At 48.1% G+C, this 16,725-nt stretch overlaps 1 protein-coding gene across 1 annotated transcript in view; it reads right to left on the reverse strand.

Moving 5' to 3' along the window:
* Positions 1-16,725, reverse strand: part of PDE2A (phosphodiesterase 2A) — an 818,679-nt gene that overhangs the window by 246,121 nt on the left and 555,833 nt on the right. Inside the window, exon 5 of the mRNA XM_075593270.1 lies at positions 1,264-1,370. Within this exon, the coding sequence (XP_075449385.1) occupies positions 1,264-1,370 (107 nt within the window). The remainder of the gene's footprint in view (positions 1-1,263; positions 1,371-16,725) is intronic.

Genomic DNA, 16,725 nt, shown 5'->3' on the forward strand with positions numbered 1-16,725 from the left:
ACACATTTCAGATGTTGTTATGGAAGAGAAGACGACTTTCTTGCTGATCCTTACAACAGGAAAGGACTTCAGCTGATGTCTGTGTAAATGCCCGTCAGTGAAAGGCGGGGGATTTTGGAGACTGATTTTGTAGAATAGATCAACAGGACAGGCAAGTACAGATGCAGTGAGATGTATCTTACCGATGCCCTGGGCTTGCAGCATCTGAACCGCAGGGGAAGTGCAGCACAGGGGAGAGTTTCCCATCAGGATTAATACAGCAGGGGGTTCTTGCTTCTGAATGGGACTCCCGTTCCCACCCCGCTGTGTTAATCCTTATGGGCAATTGATCTACTGAGTTCTGGCCATGGGGAAGCCATGATCTGGTCAGGCTGCATTTCAGCTGCAGTTTCCTTGGGGCAAACGGCTAAACAGATGTGACTGCATCTGTAGTGCAAATCTGCCATCAACATCTATAAGAATACTGAGGCCACTGTGTTTGTTTTGATGCTGTCTGCCTCTATATCAGAGCTGTAAAAACATGTGCCACATAGAAAAATATTCTACAAATGTCAGTACCAGACACACAATAAGTTACGTTGAGGGAAAAAAGTGACAAAAACTCTCCACCGAACAGTGTACAGAAAATAAAAATACCTGTGGGCACATTCACGTCTCAGACAGGTCTGTTGTCTGTGAGTAGGTTTACTGGTCATACACTGCTTTAACCCAGGCTGTGCTGAAAAAGCTGTGCCATGCGGCAGGCATAAGCTTATAGGGGTCCCATGTTAAAATGTACAGGAAGCAAAAAGGGGCATACTGCAAGTTCTCATTTGCATGCCGTTACCCAGAATCCTTTGCTGCATTTGGCTGACCTCATTTATCCCCCCAAAAATGTTTTCTATGGCTACTGGGCACAAGAACCCGTGTTTTGCTCAAACTCGTGTTGTGTTTGTTCTTCAGCTGTCTCCTTATAACTCACTTCTTGTGAGTTTCCTTTTCACTTTGGTAACTTCGCTAATTTATTGAAAATAATAATAAACTATTGTTCTCAGCGCACTAAGGTAAGGAGACCTGCTCGGCAGAGCTTGCAAAGCTGGAATCTGTGTTCTAACATGTCACTGTAATACTGTTCAGCCAATTCCTCCATGTGCTCAGCCTGCTTTCACTTCTTTTGTATCCCTATTGGTTTTGAACACCTCTGAAATTTGGCCCCACTTGCCCTGCTCTAAATTCAATTATATGGTTATATCAACTGTTCTTCCCCATCAGCCTGCACCTTACCTTGTTTATCAGGAGGTAAAGGTGCTGCTAGGCTGCTCATCTGGCCCAGCAGCTCGGACGAGGTGAGGCCACTGCATTCTATCCTCTTCTGTAGAAGGACGGCATCCCTAGGGAGACAAAGCAATGGTCAGCTCAGACGTCCACGGGTAAATCATGGTACTGTATACATTCTACTGGTAACTGGTTATTGTCTAACTGTGTTATAATACCTTTTAATAGACTAACACAGGAGTAATTTTTAATGTATAACAAAACACCTGGTTGGATCAGCACTCAGTAATAGAAACAAGAATGGAGAGAAAAATACACACGCGTGTTCCTTTTGGTATCAACCAAGTTTCTACTTTAATCTACAGAAAAATACAAAAGTCAAGAGAGATTAGTCTGCAGACACACACTGTTACCAAGCCTGATGAAGGAACCAGGGGCCCTTGAAACGTTGCTCATTTTGTTGGGGTTACAGTGTGTGTCTGCAGACTAATCCCTCTTGATTTTTGTATCATGTACATTAGAGAAGAAACTTGGTTAATACCAAAAATAACACGTGAGTGTATTTTTCTCTCTATTCTTGTTTCTATTACTGAGTGCTGATCCATCTAGGTGTTTTGTTATTACCTGTGACCAGCCGTACGGACACAGGTTCATAGCACCTGCTGATGTTGTTATATCACAAACCGGTGAGTGCAAGTTCTACCATTTTTGTTTATCATTGTTTAATCATCGTTTAAAGTACATACATGGGGCTCTTCCAATTCTCACAAGCAGGGCCGGCTTGGAGTTTGGCGGAGCTCGGTGCCGGGGGAAAGTGCGGGGCCTCTTACCTTCTCCGGCATCTCTTCCTGATCTCCAGCATCTCCTCCAGCTATATCGCGTTGTCGTGACATTGCGGCGTCACTTCGTCATGGTGACGCCTCATCATGTGATGTCACGTTATCATGGAAACGCGTCATCACAAGGAGAAGATGCTGGAGATGAGGAGGTGCCAGAGCTTTATGAGGCCCCGCACTCACCCCCTTGCAATCAGTTTCAATAATGTGGGGGAAGAGCACAGGGTCTCTAATCACCGAGCTTGGTGCAGTGGCAACGATGGCACCACTATCAAACCAGCCCTGCTCACATGGTTCATACTTTCATAACTTGAAAATGAATATTTTATATGACTACCTCTCAAAGCCTTCTACCTTGGGTCCCCTATCACTTTGTACACGATTCTGGCCATTCACACTGACACAAACATGCTGGACTTGCCAGCACTACCCCCAAAAGTTGTCCACACTTGATATTCACGCATATGAAATAGAATATACACCCCTTCAGTGCTGGGTAATGCCTTGCTGGCACGGAATGGATTAAAAGCGCCCGGCACTTATATGTAATTAAACAGACTTTCTGAAAACCAATAGTCTCCTCAGCGCTGTAATTAAACTGCTGCTCTTCAGCTGTGATTAAAACGCTCAAGTTGCTGCTTAATCAATTTAATTGGGCTGAGCTTGTGAAAAATGAGATTGTAATTTCTACGGGGCCAGGCATTTTATGAACGGGTCAATATACCGAAAAAAGGTGAGATTGCGGTTAGGACGCGTTCCACCTGACAATGAAAAACAAACGTCTCTTTTATAAATTTCACCTGCTTTAAATCATGTTACTTACAGAGAGTAAACGTAATGGACACTAAACACAGTGTTACCGCAACGCTGCTCTGTTTGTTCAGTTACAAGGTGTTGCACCGGTACATTTAATTCTTCCACGCTGATATCATTTATCATGGTCATTAGGAGCTGAAAGAGGTTCTGGTATCTTCAATATGACCTTCGCTGCGCTAGATAATAGGTGCCGGGTGCGTGCGATGATATACTGAGGGTGTTGTTGTATTGTTTCATTCTGTGTATCACGTCCTCCCGGCAGGCTGTTTGGTTGATCCTTGTTTAATGACTCGGGGGACATCAATAAAACTGTCAGACTCAATGAATGTTTGTTCTAAGCCGTTGTATACAGCAGTGGTCAATCTGATACCATACAAAAATAGCTGTACTGGGCTTCTTCGCAGCGTGGCATGGTGCTTTAAAAGCCCCAACTGCTGGGGCCATTTTTGCTTAACACCTGTTTTTATTCTTTTAAAGCTGCAGTTCAGTCTTTTTTTTATTTTATTTTTACATTTATTTTTTTACTTCAATAGTTTTGTGTGTGCAATCTCTAATTACCTAAAGAACTGTATAGCTGCAGGTCAATTCGTTCTCCATGTATTGATAGGTCGAAATTTGGTGACATATTAAAAGCTGGGATTTGTTTATATTCTGCTTCACTCCCTCAGTGGAAGCTCATGAATATTCATGAGCAATCCTGCTCTGACATGCGCTAGAGGGAGGGCAGGGCTGACAAAGGGGTGTGCCAGGGCTTGTGACAGGACATGAAGGGGCAGTGCCTTAGCAAATGCTTGTTAAAATAGAATACAAGAAAATTGGTCTTTCAAAGTTGTTTTTTTAAAAACAGAAAATGCTAAAAGTATTTTTTCTTACTACAGAACTGATTTATTAAAAAAAACACACATGCAGGATATTGACTGAACTGCAGCTTTAATGATAAACCCAGGGGCAAAGGCTTTCATTTTACTAACATATATTATTGTATTTACCATGATCCCAAAGTACTCAGACATGTAACATGTGCCATTCTGAATACATTTTTAGAGGTATGTAAAAGATGATATAGAATGTTCCCTAAAAAGGACGCCATGTTTACGGCCACGAGAAGGGGGGAAATAAGGCGACATTTGCTAAGCTGTAGGGCACAGTTTGGCCCATTAAGACTGATGGCAGGTCAGTGATGCCTTCTTTATCTAGAGTGGGCAGAACACGGACAACAGGGGACAAGGCTCTCACCAGTCACCACTGGTCAGGAGCCTGTTCCAGACGGATGCCGCTTCACGGTGGACCTAATCAGTAATCGCACGTGACCCTTGTTTGCCAGTCGGAAACTTTTCCCCTAAATAAAACATTGTGCTGCGGCAAGAAATGTCCCATTGACTTGAACAGGACTTTCCGTTTCCAAATCGGCGTTGTGGCACTTTAAAAAAAAATAAGCCAATAAGCAGGATGTTAAGTGACTTATTCTATATACCAAAGCGTGGGCCGTTTTCAGATGAAACTCCCCATTGAGTTTAAGGCCGCAATCCTGCTTTCCTTTTATTTATTTTTTAGAGTTATAGGTTTGAAGCAGGGGCTCTCCAGAGCTGAACTGTGTTAATTTCAGGGGGTTGAAACCATTCCTCTCACTAGTAAACATGCGTTCTCAAACAAATAAAGAAACGTTTGTTTTAACACCCTGAATTATATTCTGCTTGTCTGCTTCAAGTGTGTGAAACAGCTTCCTAAATTTAGAAAGGTTAATTCCACTTCTGACCTGATGTTTTTTTTTTAACGCTATTAAAATGTGAGGCATTCAACGATAAAACGTGCGTTATTTCTCCCTAACAACCCATTGTTGTCACTTCACAAATTGCAAGCTGCTGCAGACACAACCAACTTGGAGAGAAGTAGCTTGGTACATGCTGATAACCCACGGCCATAGCGTGATGTCACCTAAGCGCAGGGACAGCTGGGAACATTGCGGGGCTCGGTGCACACATGTCATGTGGGTACTCTTACCTTCTCCTCCGCCATCTCTTCCTGCAGGGTCCCTCATCATGGCGCCACACCGTCACGTTGCTATGGCGCCTCAATGCCATAGAAACGTGATGCTGCATGGCGTCACAACGTCATGTGACGTCACCCTCATTGCAACGTGACGCCATTTAACGCCTCGGCTCCGTGATGAGGGACCCTGCAGGAAGAGATAGTGATGGATAGTTGATATGTTACAAGCTATCCAACCTCTCAGGGTCCTTCATCGGGTTCCCCGATGTAACATAACTCCTGTACTTGTTGGTCCAATAAAAGTTATCATACCACATACTGTACCCCATCTCCCTCCTTTGTTACTCCTCCATTACCACTACTTAACACACTCGCTGGCTCAAGCATAGCAGAACGGACTCAAAGCAGATACAACACAGATTAAACATCAGAGCAATGTTTCAGTTTGCAATACTGTAGTATTGAGACATCACCACCAAAGTTTCATTAAGGAATTGGCACACGTTTTTATGATGAAAAAGGAAACAAAGTCAGAAGCCAAAATGACAAATATAGTTATTTATTTATTGGTGAAGTCGACATTTTGATCCATAAGGAATCTTCATCAGGGCTATTATCAAACCGATAAGCTTACATATGTAGCCAGGTCCCCCAGGTTTACCCTCACCTCCGCTGTAGTGGGAGAGTCGGGGAAGGTTGCAGAGCGTGTAGGGAGCGCTCGGGTGCACGGGAGGCTCCGCAGCGGCCTGACAGCTTAGGGCGCCGCCATTTTGGTACTCGTGCATGCGCAGTGAGTCCTGTAGGCGACAGCGCTGGGAGAGAGTTTGCGCATGCGCAGGGAGTGGCTGCAGTAGCGCCTGAAGCCCAGACCAATTAGAGGAGGGCTAGAGCAGGGGACTACGATTCCCATGAGCCTCAGTCAGACCAGGTGACACCAGGGAGCCAATAGGGCGACAGGACTCTGCAGGAAAAGGATAGCAGGTTGCGCAGGGGAGCACGTTGCTCAGTCCAGACCAGGAAGGGGAAGAGGTAGGAGCTCGGGGTGTAGAGAGGCAAGTAGCCTCTACACTAGGCCAGGACTTTTCCCCCAGGCCCCAGTTAGGCCCTGAGTCACAGACAGTTTGTGGTTACTATAGAGACAGGCCCTAGAATAGGAACATGCCCCATTAGTGTTAGTACAGAGACACAGCGGTCGCTGCAGAGTTGCATCAGAGGTTTGGGATCAGACCTTTTCAGAGAAAGCGGATCACCCCGGAGGAGCATCGTGGAAGGCCCCGTGTCTGCGGATCCTTTGCGAAGATTGTTTGCGGGTCCGAGTGCAGGAGCACTCGGCAGGTAACATCTACTACTAAGTGCACCAACTGTAACATTTCTCATTCTAGTGGCTGCGCAGTCACCACACACATACTTGGGGGGTTGCGGTGTGGGACATTGGACACGGTGTGGGGAACACGGTGGAGGGTTGCGTCCTGCGAGACGCGTTGGCTAGTTGTGTCTCCTCAGGGAAGAATACCGACATGTTATGCATATAAGGTTATGGTTACCGTTAGTAAAGATGCCTGTTCTTTTACATACTGTGTGAATATTATTGTGTTGGTGTCCTGCGAGGAACAACTCCCACCCTGCTGGGACCCATTGCAGGTGGAGGAGCTGCATCTGGTAAGAGACAATACATATGTATTGCCCCAGGCTCTCCGTGGCAGAGGCTCAGGCCCTGCAAGCCAACAGGTTATACAGCATTGGTAGTCATCCTATATTCTAGGGGAAACAGGGCTACACATATATTGTGAAAACGTCACAGAGATGTGATTTCTTTTTTTATGTGTAACCTCCCTTTGTGATTACTATTGCCTCTAGGAGTTAATTGTGTAGGTCCACACAGAGTAATACCCCTTCCCCAACACATGGTGCTGGGTAACTAGGCAGATTCATAGCCCCGCCCTCTTCTGCCGAAAGGAGAGAGGTTTCTAGAAAATCAGGTCCCAGGAGGTGTTGAAAAAGAGGGATCTTATGGCCATGGTTTAACACTGTGCCAATCAATGGGTAGCGGGGTTGGAGGTTGAGGGAAATTGCCCTGGGTAGGGTGGTTAGGCCTCCCAGTGGGTAGCGCGGGGAGGGTGGTTAACCCCTTAATTACTATAGCGGTTTCTAACCGCTAAGGTGATTAAAGGGTTAGTGGCCATTAGTTTGTTTTCTATTGTAATGCTCCTGCCAAAAGAGGACAAGGACGGTGACGAGGACGGCCTTCATCCTGGCAGGGGTAAGTGCAACTTTTATTTACTTTATGCAGGCTGGTTTTATTTTTAACTAGCTGAGAGACCCGGCGTTGCCCGGGATGTAAATGCGTAATAGGTAGTATTATTTATAAATCGTGGAACAATAGATGACTATTTGTTGTAAAGGTTGGATAATAATGTTGAAAAGAAAGATGGAATAAAATGTAATACGATGTTGTTTAAAAATGGTTTATTGTAAACACACCACAGTACAATGTATATTTTGGTGACATAACAGATGTAAAAATGTGAGGCGTGTGTCCGGGGGGGGGAAAGGGGAGCGGAGGGGGGGGGGAAAGGGGAGCGGAGGGGGGGGGAAAGGGGAGCGGAGGAGGGGGGGAAAGGGGAGCGGAGGAGGGGGGGAAAGGGGAGCGGAGTGGGGGGGGAAAGGGGAGCGGAGGGCGGGGGGAAAGGGGAGCGGAGGGCGGGGGAAAAAGGGAGCGGAGGGCGGGGGAAAAAGGGAGCGGGGGGGGGGAAAGGGGAGCGGGGGGGAGAAAGGGGAGCGGGGGGGGGAGAAAGTGGAGTGGGGGGGGGGAGAAAGGGGAGTGGGGGGGGGAGAAAGGGGAGTGGGGGGGGGAGAAAGGGGAGTGGGGGGGGGAGAAAGGGGAGTGGGGGGGGAGAAAGGGGAGTGGGGGGGGAGAAAGGGGAGTGGGGGGGGAGAAAGGGGAGTGGGGGGAGAAAGGGGAGTGGGGGGAGAAAGGGGAATGGGGGGGGAAAGGGAAGTGGGGGGGGGAAAGGGGAGTGGGGGGGGAAAGGGACCCATTGCAGGTGGAGGAGCTGCATCTGGTAAGAGACAATACATATGTATTGCCCCAGGCTCTCCGTGGCCGAGGCTCAGGCCCTGCAAGCCAACAGGTTATACAGCATTGGTAGTCATCCTATATTCTAGGGGAAACAGGGCTACACATATATTGTGAAAACGTCACAGAGATGTGATTTCTTTTTTTATGTGTAACCTCCCTTTGGGATTACTATTGCCTCTAGGAGTTAATTGTGTAGGTCCACACAGAGTAATACCCCTTCCCCAACACATGGTGCTGGGTAACTAGGCAGATTCATAGCCCCGCCCTCTTCTGCCGAAAGGAGAGAGGTTTCTAGAAAATCAGGTCCCAGGAGGTGTTGAAAAAGAGGGATCTTATGGCCATGGTTTAACACTGTGCCAATCAATGGGTAGCGGGGTTGGAGGTTGAGGGAAATTGCCCTGGGTAGGGTGGTTAGGCCTCCCAGTGGGTAGCGCGGGGAGGGTGGTTAACCCCTTAATTACTATAGCGGTTTCTAACCGCTAAGGTGATTAAAGGGTTAGTGGCCATTAGTTTGTTTTCTATTGTAATGCTCCTGCCAAAAGAGGACAAGGACGGTGACGAGGACGGCCTTCATCCTGGCAGGGGTAAGTGCAACTTTTATTTACTTTATGCAGGCTGGTTTTATTTTTAACTAGCTGAGAGACCCGGCGTTGCCCGGGATGTAAATGCGTAATAGGTAGTATTATTTATAAATCGTGGAACAATAGATGACTATTTGTTGTAAAGGTTGGATAATAATGTTGAAAAGAAAGATGGAATAAAATGTAATACGATGTTGTTTAAAAATGGTTTATTGTAAACACACCACAGTACAATGTATATTTTGGTGACATAACAGATGTAAAAATGTGAGGCGTGTGTCCGGGGGGGGGGAAAGGGGAGCGGAGGGGGGGGGGAAAGGGGAGCGGAGGAGGGGGGGAAAGGGGAGCGGAGGAGGGGGGGAAAGGGGAGCGGAGTGGGGGGGGAAAGGGGAGCGGAGGGCGGGGGGAAAGGGGAGCGGAGGGCGGGGGAAAAAGGGAGCGGAGGGCGGGGGAAAAAGGGAGCGGGGGGGGGGAAAGGGGAGCGGGGGGGAGAAAGGGGAGCGGGGGGGGGAGAAAGTGGAGTGGGGGGGGGGAGAAAGGGGAGTGGGGGGGGAGAAAGGGGAGTGGGGGGGGGAGAAAGGGGAGTGGGGGGGGAGAAAGGGGAGTGGGGGGGGAGAAAGGGGAGTGGGGGGGGAGAAAGGGGAGTGGGGGGAGAAAGGGGAGTGGGGGGAGAAAGGGGAATGGGGGGGGAAAGGGGAGTGGGGGGGGGAAAGGGGAGTGGGGGGGGAAAGGGACCCATTGCAGGTGGAGGAGCTGCATCTGGTAAGAGACAATACATATGTATTGCCCCAGGCTCTCCGTGGCCGAGGCTCAGGCCCTGCAAGCCAACAGGTTATACAGCATTGGTAGTCATCCTATATTCTAGGGGAAACAGGGCTACACATATATTGTGAAAACGTCACAGAGATGTGATTTCTTTTTTTATGTGTAACCTCCCTTTGGGATTACTATTGCCTCTAGGAGTTAATTGTGTAGGTCCACACAGAGTAATACCCCTTCCCCAACACATGGTGCTGGGTAACTAGGCAGATTCATAGCCCCGCCCTCTTCTGCCGAAAGGAGAGAGGTTTCTAGAAAATCAGGTCCCAGGAGGTGTTGAAAAAGAGGGATCTTATGGCCATGGTTTAACACTGTGCCAATCAATGGGTAGCGGGGTTGGAGGTTGAGGGAAATTGCCCTGGGTAGGGTGGTTAGGCCTCCCAGTGGGTAGCGCGGGGAGGGTGGTTAACCCCTTAATTACTATAGCGGTTTCTAACCGCTAAGGTGATTAAAGGGTTAGTGGCCATTAGTTTGTTTTCTATTGTAATGCTCCTGCCAAAAGAGGACAAGGACGGTGACGAGGACGGCCTTCATCCTGGCAGGGGTAAGTGCAACTTTTATTTACTTTATGCAGGCTGGTTTTATTTTTAACTAGCTGAGAGACCCGGCGTTGCCCGGGATGTAAATGCGTAATAGGTAGTATTATTTATAAATCGTGGAACAATAGATGACTATTTGTTGTAAAGGTTGGATAATAATGTTGAAAAGAAAGATGGAATAAAATGTAATACGATGTTGTTTAAAAATGGTTTATTGTAAACACACCACAGTACAATGTATATTTTGGTGACATAACAGATGTAAAAATGTGAGGCGTGTGTCCGGGGGGGGGGAAAGGGGAGCGGAGGGGGGGGGGAAAGGGGAGCGGAGGGGGGGGGGGAAAGGGGAGCGGAGGAGGGGGGGAAAGGGGAGCGGAGTGGGGGGGGAAAGGGGAGCGGAGGGCGGGGGGAAAGGGGAGCGGAGGGCGGGGGAAAAAGGGAGCGGAGGGCGGGGGAAAAAGGGAGCGGAGGGCGGGGGAAAAAGGGAGCGGGGGGGGGGAAAGGGGAGCGGGGGGGAGAAAGGGGAGCGGGGGGGGAGAAAGGGGAGCGGGGGGGGGGAGAAAGGGGAGCGGGGGGGGGAGAAAGGGGAGCGGGGGGGGGAGAAAGGGGAGCGGGGGGGGGGGGAGAAAGGGGAGTGGGGGGGGGAGAAAGTGGAGTGGGGGGGGGGAGAGAAAGGGGAGTGGGGGGGGGGAGAAAGGGGAGTGGGGGGGGGAGAAAGGGGAGTGGGGGGGGAGAAAGGGGAGTGGGGGGGGAGAAAGGGGAGTGGGGGGGGAGAAAGGGGAGTGGGGGGAGAAAGGGGAATGGGCGGGGAAAGGGGAGTGGGGGGGGGGGAAAGGGGAGTGGGGGGGGGAAAGGGGAGTGGGGGGGGAAAGGGGAGTGGGGGGGGAAAGGGGAGTGGGGGGGGGAAAGGGGAGTGGGGGGGGAAAGGGGGCTCGCCCTCCCCCCGTTCCCCGCGGCTCGCCCCCCCCCCCCCCCCCGTTCCTCGTGATTTGCGGCTCGCCCCCCCCCCCCCGTTCCCCGTGACTCGCCCCCCCCCCGTTCCTCGTGACTCGCCCCCCCCCCGTTCCTCGTGATTTGCGGCGGGGGACCCCGGACCTGCGGGGACCCCTGTGTCCCTGCGGGTCTCCAGGGTGTGCCAACCGTCTTCCGGTATCAATCCTGCGCACTAAAACTTACTGCTTTTATGCGTCTTGCAATACCTTTTGCGCCAGCCAACAGCTGGCGCCAAAATATTGCACATTTTTAAAGTACGATATGCTTATCACAGCTTTGTGAATAGTAACACAGGCAATATCGCACTATAAGGGCATTTATAGCGCTATAAGGGCATTTACAGTGGCGGCCGCCTTTAGTCTCCTGCGGCCGCCACCGCGGGATTTTTAAAATCGCGGGAAGACGCAGGCTTTTTTCCCTTTGGTTTCGGCGCCGCGGGCGCTTTCAATGTTCAGCGCCATTAGCGCTGAACAGGAGATGCGGCTGGCGCGCGGCCAAGATCGGCAGAAACAGCAAACATCCCCGTATTAATACGGTGATGTTGGAGGTTTAAGGGGGCCGTGACAGTATAGCGCTATAATGGCGCATTATACCGGTCAACAGTCATTATAATGTGTTCCATTGATAAATACTTTTAGTTTACCGAGTCCAACATATGTCACCAAGTTCGACTACATCTTTTAGTCTCTCTGCAAATTGTTACTCTTTGTTCACACCATCAAAGGTGAAACCCAGTGACTTGGAAAAGGCGCTTAACGACTATAAAAGTGATCAAAAAAAAAAAAAATATAAAAATGTGTGAAACTGACGAATTCTCTCAACCTTCCAGGGAATATGCACTGATTCCCTTACAGCAGTTTAGGATCCAGGGTAGGAAGGGAGCAGCATCATCAGGAACACCCAGAAAAAAATACAAATATAATCATAGTGTGGTATGAAAATTACATATATGTCAAACTCTGAGACTTGGCTCTTATGGTGACCTACTTACAAAAAGTAAGATTCAAAATAGCGGTTTGTATTAGTGATGGATCTTTGGACACCTCAGCTTTGGACCACAGCAAACAGCAGCATACATCAATAGGGTGGTGTCAGGCAGGATGGTGTATTTACTCTGGCAGCAGCTCCCAATCAGTCATATGCAATCAATCAGAGATAATGGAGACAATAGTGCTTTACCAGATAACACAAAGTTTTATCATAGAGACTTGCAGGACATGTACTCACAATATATTCAATGAGCACATTCACATCAAGGTATCTTTAAGGCAGTTGGATATCGGCACGGCAGATGGAAAACGAATCCCTCACTTCACTCCGCTCACTTGTCCTCCACGAGGGTGCCCCCTCGTCCGGTGCCGGATGGTTGGCGTCTGTCGTCACTTCCTGGCCTGGCGGTGACGACTTCCGGTAGGCGCAAGTAGAACGGGGAGTAGGGGGAACGCCGGTCCGCAGCTCTGCCTCCGTGGAAACAGCAGTACAACAAACAGCTCCCTAACGGTGAATACAGCTGGGCTCTGCTAAACTGGAACTGGAACTTCTTTGGCTCAACGCGTTTCACTGCATACCGCAGCTTCCTCAGGAGCAATGATTAAGTCCCCTACTGGGTGTTATTTAAATAGCCTTCTCAATTAAGGCAATTGGTGATGTAATCAAGCATAATTCCACACAGGATAGTTAACATAATTACACACAGAGTCTCCCAAAATGGGTACATGATCTCTGTGGCCAAAAAAAACGACGCAATAAAATACTTTATTAATTATAAAAAAAATTCTAGAACTGAGTACCTACATAGTTTAAACATGATTAAATACTAAAATTAATTGGGGGTTGTTAGATCGAGATGCTTAATGGAGGGTAGAGAGAGAGAGAGAAACATATGTTAGTTAATCATAAATATCAAATATGGCTAACATTAATAAAAACATATTAAAAGTGAAAAACTAAAATGCAAATAATAAGACTGACATGACTAAAAAAAGGGGATGATACAGGAAAGTGCAATTACAGTGACTAGAGGAAGGGTGCAATTTCGAAATCAACATTAAGACCATGTGGTGTCAAAGTGTTGAGTTTATGCACCCAGTACATTTCTCTTTTACTTAAATCTAAATTTATATCCCGTCCTCTCCAATGTTGTGTCACATGTTCTATCGCAGTGAATTTTAACCCTTTCGTGTTGGAGTTATGAAAAAAGGAAAAATGTTTAGAAACATTATGTGACAGCACATTGCGCCTTATATTACTTAGGTGCTCCAAAATCCGTGTCTTAATAGCTCTTGATGTTTTGCCAACGTATTGGAGCCCGCACCATCAAAGGGCCAAATTCAGTTGAACAAACTGAACTGCACTTGTCCTGTGTATCAAGCAGTTGATTCAGCGCTGACATTCAGACTCTTTCCTCTGGGAAGCTGGAATCTGAATCCAATCTCTGATAACCAATCTTCTCTTGTGCCGAGCAGTTGCAAGCGCAGCATTCAAGGATTTATACCGCCGGTCACACAGAAAACAAATTATTTCATTTCCTAAGTCATTTCTATATATATATATATATTTTTTTACTGGGGAAATCAGAAGTTGCCTTGTGCTTCCTTTCATTCCAACAACATCCATCAAACAAATGAGACACCTCACTACACATTATTAAATAACTAGGAAATCAATTTCAGCCACTGAATACACTTCTCGCTTGTAGAGCGAGAGACAGTGCTGCAGATAAATGAGCCTGGTGTACGATGTAGAGGAGGGGTGCATTAATGCAGTGGTGCACAAACAGGGGGAGCATGAGACTTTTTTTGGGGGGTGGGCCGGGCGCGGCTCACTTACCCGGCTTCCGTGTCCACTCGTCTCCATGAGTGGGGCCATGTGACGTCACATGACCCTGCGGCATCACATGACACTGTGGTCATGTGACGTCATGTCACCCACAAAGCGTCATTTGACACCGCAGAGGGAGAACAGGCGGGGGGGGAGGGGCTCGCAGTGCAGGAAGTTTGCACACCCCTGCATTAATGTGTGTTTGTGGTGTGTAAGCAGCATCCTGTATTGAGGAGGAATTAACATGATACACTACGTAATGATCGTAAGTAGAGACGGGCGGATTTGCCCACCTCGGTTTCTCGGATTTTCCCAAATCTGTTTCACGGTGTCAAATCCGCAAACGGATTTGGTCGGTTTTAAATCAGCGCAGATTAAATCGAAAGCCGCCATTGAATAGAACCCATGGACGGATTTGTAAAATCCAATCCGCGGATTCAGCGATCCAGTAGCGCTAAATAATTGCTGAATCCGCGGATTGGATGCTACAAATTTGTCCACATGTTGCGGAATCCGCGGGGATAATTGGTAATAATAATAAATCCGCAACGCGCTTATCACCATTTTTTAGATGAATCCGCTGAAATCCGCGGACCAAAGGAGCCGGCCAATCCGCTGAAAATCCAAATTTGCCCCCAAAAGTCGCCCACCTCTAATATTAAGTCCCCAAACCTCCATTAAGTCACTTAATGCGACGGTAACCTACTGTCATTTAATGTCACGTTAAGACCAAAGGTGTATCTTCTATAGACAATAATTACATTAAGCTATGTTTTCTCCCATATAGAGCGTAGTATTAACTGTACGTGATGTTAGTGATACTCAGGGGTTGACAAATTATGCAAAACCTTACTCGCCAGACAAGAAAGGGACTCGCCCACCTAAAAAAAAAAGTGTTATTTTAATGGCATTGTACAATGGCAAAAACGCGACTGAGCGTGTGCTGTCTCTCACCCCCCTCCTTCTCCTCTTCCTCTCTCACTCCCTCCTTCACCTCTTCCTCTCACCCTCGTCCTCTTCTCACCCCCTCCTTCTCCTCTTCCTCTCTCACGCCCTCCTTTTCTTCTCACCGCCCTCCACCTCTTCCTCTCACCCCCCTCCTTGTCTTCTCACCTCCTCCTCCTCTTCCTCTCACCCCATCCTTCTTCCCACCCCTCCTCTTCTTCCTCTCTCAACCCCCTCCTCTTCTTCTCACCACTCCTTCTCACCCCCTCCTTCTATTCCTCTCACCCCCCCCTCTTCTTTAACCTTCTTCCTCATGTTCCTTGTTCATCCCCCTCCTTTTCCTCCCCCCCTTCTCCTCTTCCTCTCTCACCAACTCCTCTTCTTCTCACCCCCCTCCTCCTTTTCCTCTCTCACCCCCGCTCCACCTTCTCCAATCTACATGGCTTCAGTGGAGCAGGGCAGCAGAGGAGGAGGACAGCGGGCAGCTGCCGGAGAAGGGGACAGAGTCTGAGGAGGACGTCAGGTGGCAGCGGGAGAAGAGGATGGAGAACGGCAGGAGCTGAGATGGGCAGCAGAGGACAAACGGTGGAAGAGGACCACGGTAGCAGAGCAGAGGAAGAAGACAGCAGGTGGCGGTAGAAGAGGACTGAGGACCATGTGAGTGGAGCAGGGCGGCACAGGAGGGTGACCTGGGAGGAGCTGCACTGTAGCAGTGGCGGACACCGGAAATCAGTAAAGACTTCCGGGTCGGACCCGCGGTGCGCTCTTCCCCAATCGTCCTCCTTTGCTGCCCTGCACCGCTCACACGGTCCTCAGTCCTCTTCTCCCGCCACCCGCTGTCTTCCACTTCTGATCCCGTGGTCTATTAGTCATGTTAATGAAAACAGATACTTGCCAGCTGGTAATATCGACTCGTTGAGGGCGAGCGGGTGAGCTTATTTGTCGAGCCCTGTTGATACTAACATGCAAATACGGTGTTATCATAACATTGCATATCCAATAAGGACTGGCAAGGTTAATACGGGAACTTAACATACCTAGACTTGGTGTTTTTCCCACCCAGACATAGAAATAGGTTGTAACACCACAGCCGGGCAGGACTTTCCCAGCATAGTGTTATTTCCTCCTTCCCTCTGTTCCTAAAATTGAGCTAAAGACCTAGTATATTTCAGGGTGTTATAGGAGCCGTCCTTTTGTTCTTAGCAGCAGACTGTGACTATCTCTTCAGCCAACAAGGGAAATATGTTTCCAATACCTATTATTTGATATATTACTATACACACATTCACTTCACATGTTTCTGTGTATTATTTTATTGTATTCACTTAGTCACTCTTCATGTGTTGGAGTGTACTGTATATTCACCTTTTCACTTCACTGACGTGTGTAAGTGTTTCATTATATCATCATTTGATATTTACTGTCCCTTTGTTCACTGCTGCAGTCCGGTGTTCTATTTCACCTATCTGGATAGGAGTAACGCAAGGAGGCACTTAACATCACTGTGACAGGGTAAATAAAAGCCACCAGCTATATGCCTGGAAAACCTATGTCTAGTCTGCAATGCAGCAGTGACTAGGTTAACTGCAGCTGGGAACCTCAGGACAATTAGTTGGATCCCAGCTGCCTAATCAAGGTGTGTTAAAACCCCAGGCTGTAGACACATGGGTGCAGGCTGTTGAGGAGAGAGGAGTAAGCTACTGAAGAGATTACTGAAACAAGGTCTGTTATCAAAGTACATTAATTATGAACTGTCTGTCTCCTGCATAGAAAAGGGTAGCTGCCTGATTTTTACACTGTCTGCTAAAGAGAAACTGTTTTGTTTTGTCTGCTGAAGAAAAAGCCAGTTTTCTTTTTGTTTGCTGATGAAAAGCTATTTTTGTTTTTGTGTGCTGTATATCTTTTAAGGCTAAATAAATAAGCCATGTCAAGAAACCCGCGTGTGTAGTTGCATGTACCCTGCAACATATGGTGTTCAGAAGTCCTGGGATTTTTTCAAAAGGCTCCTGCAGTTAAAGGGCCACACACACACACACACACACACAAGAATGGAA

This window comes from Ascaphus truei, chromosome 3 (assembly GCF_040206685.1).
Source record: "Ascaphus truei isolate aAscTru1 chromosome 3, aAscTru1.hap1, whole genome shotgun sequence".
NCBI classification, from domain to species: Eukaryota; Metazoa; Chordata; class Amphibia; order Anura; family Ascaphidae; genus Ascaphus; species Ascaphus truei.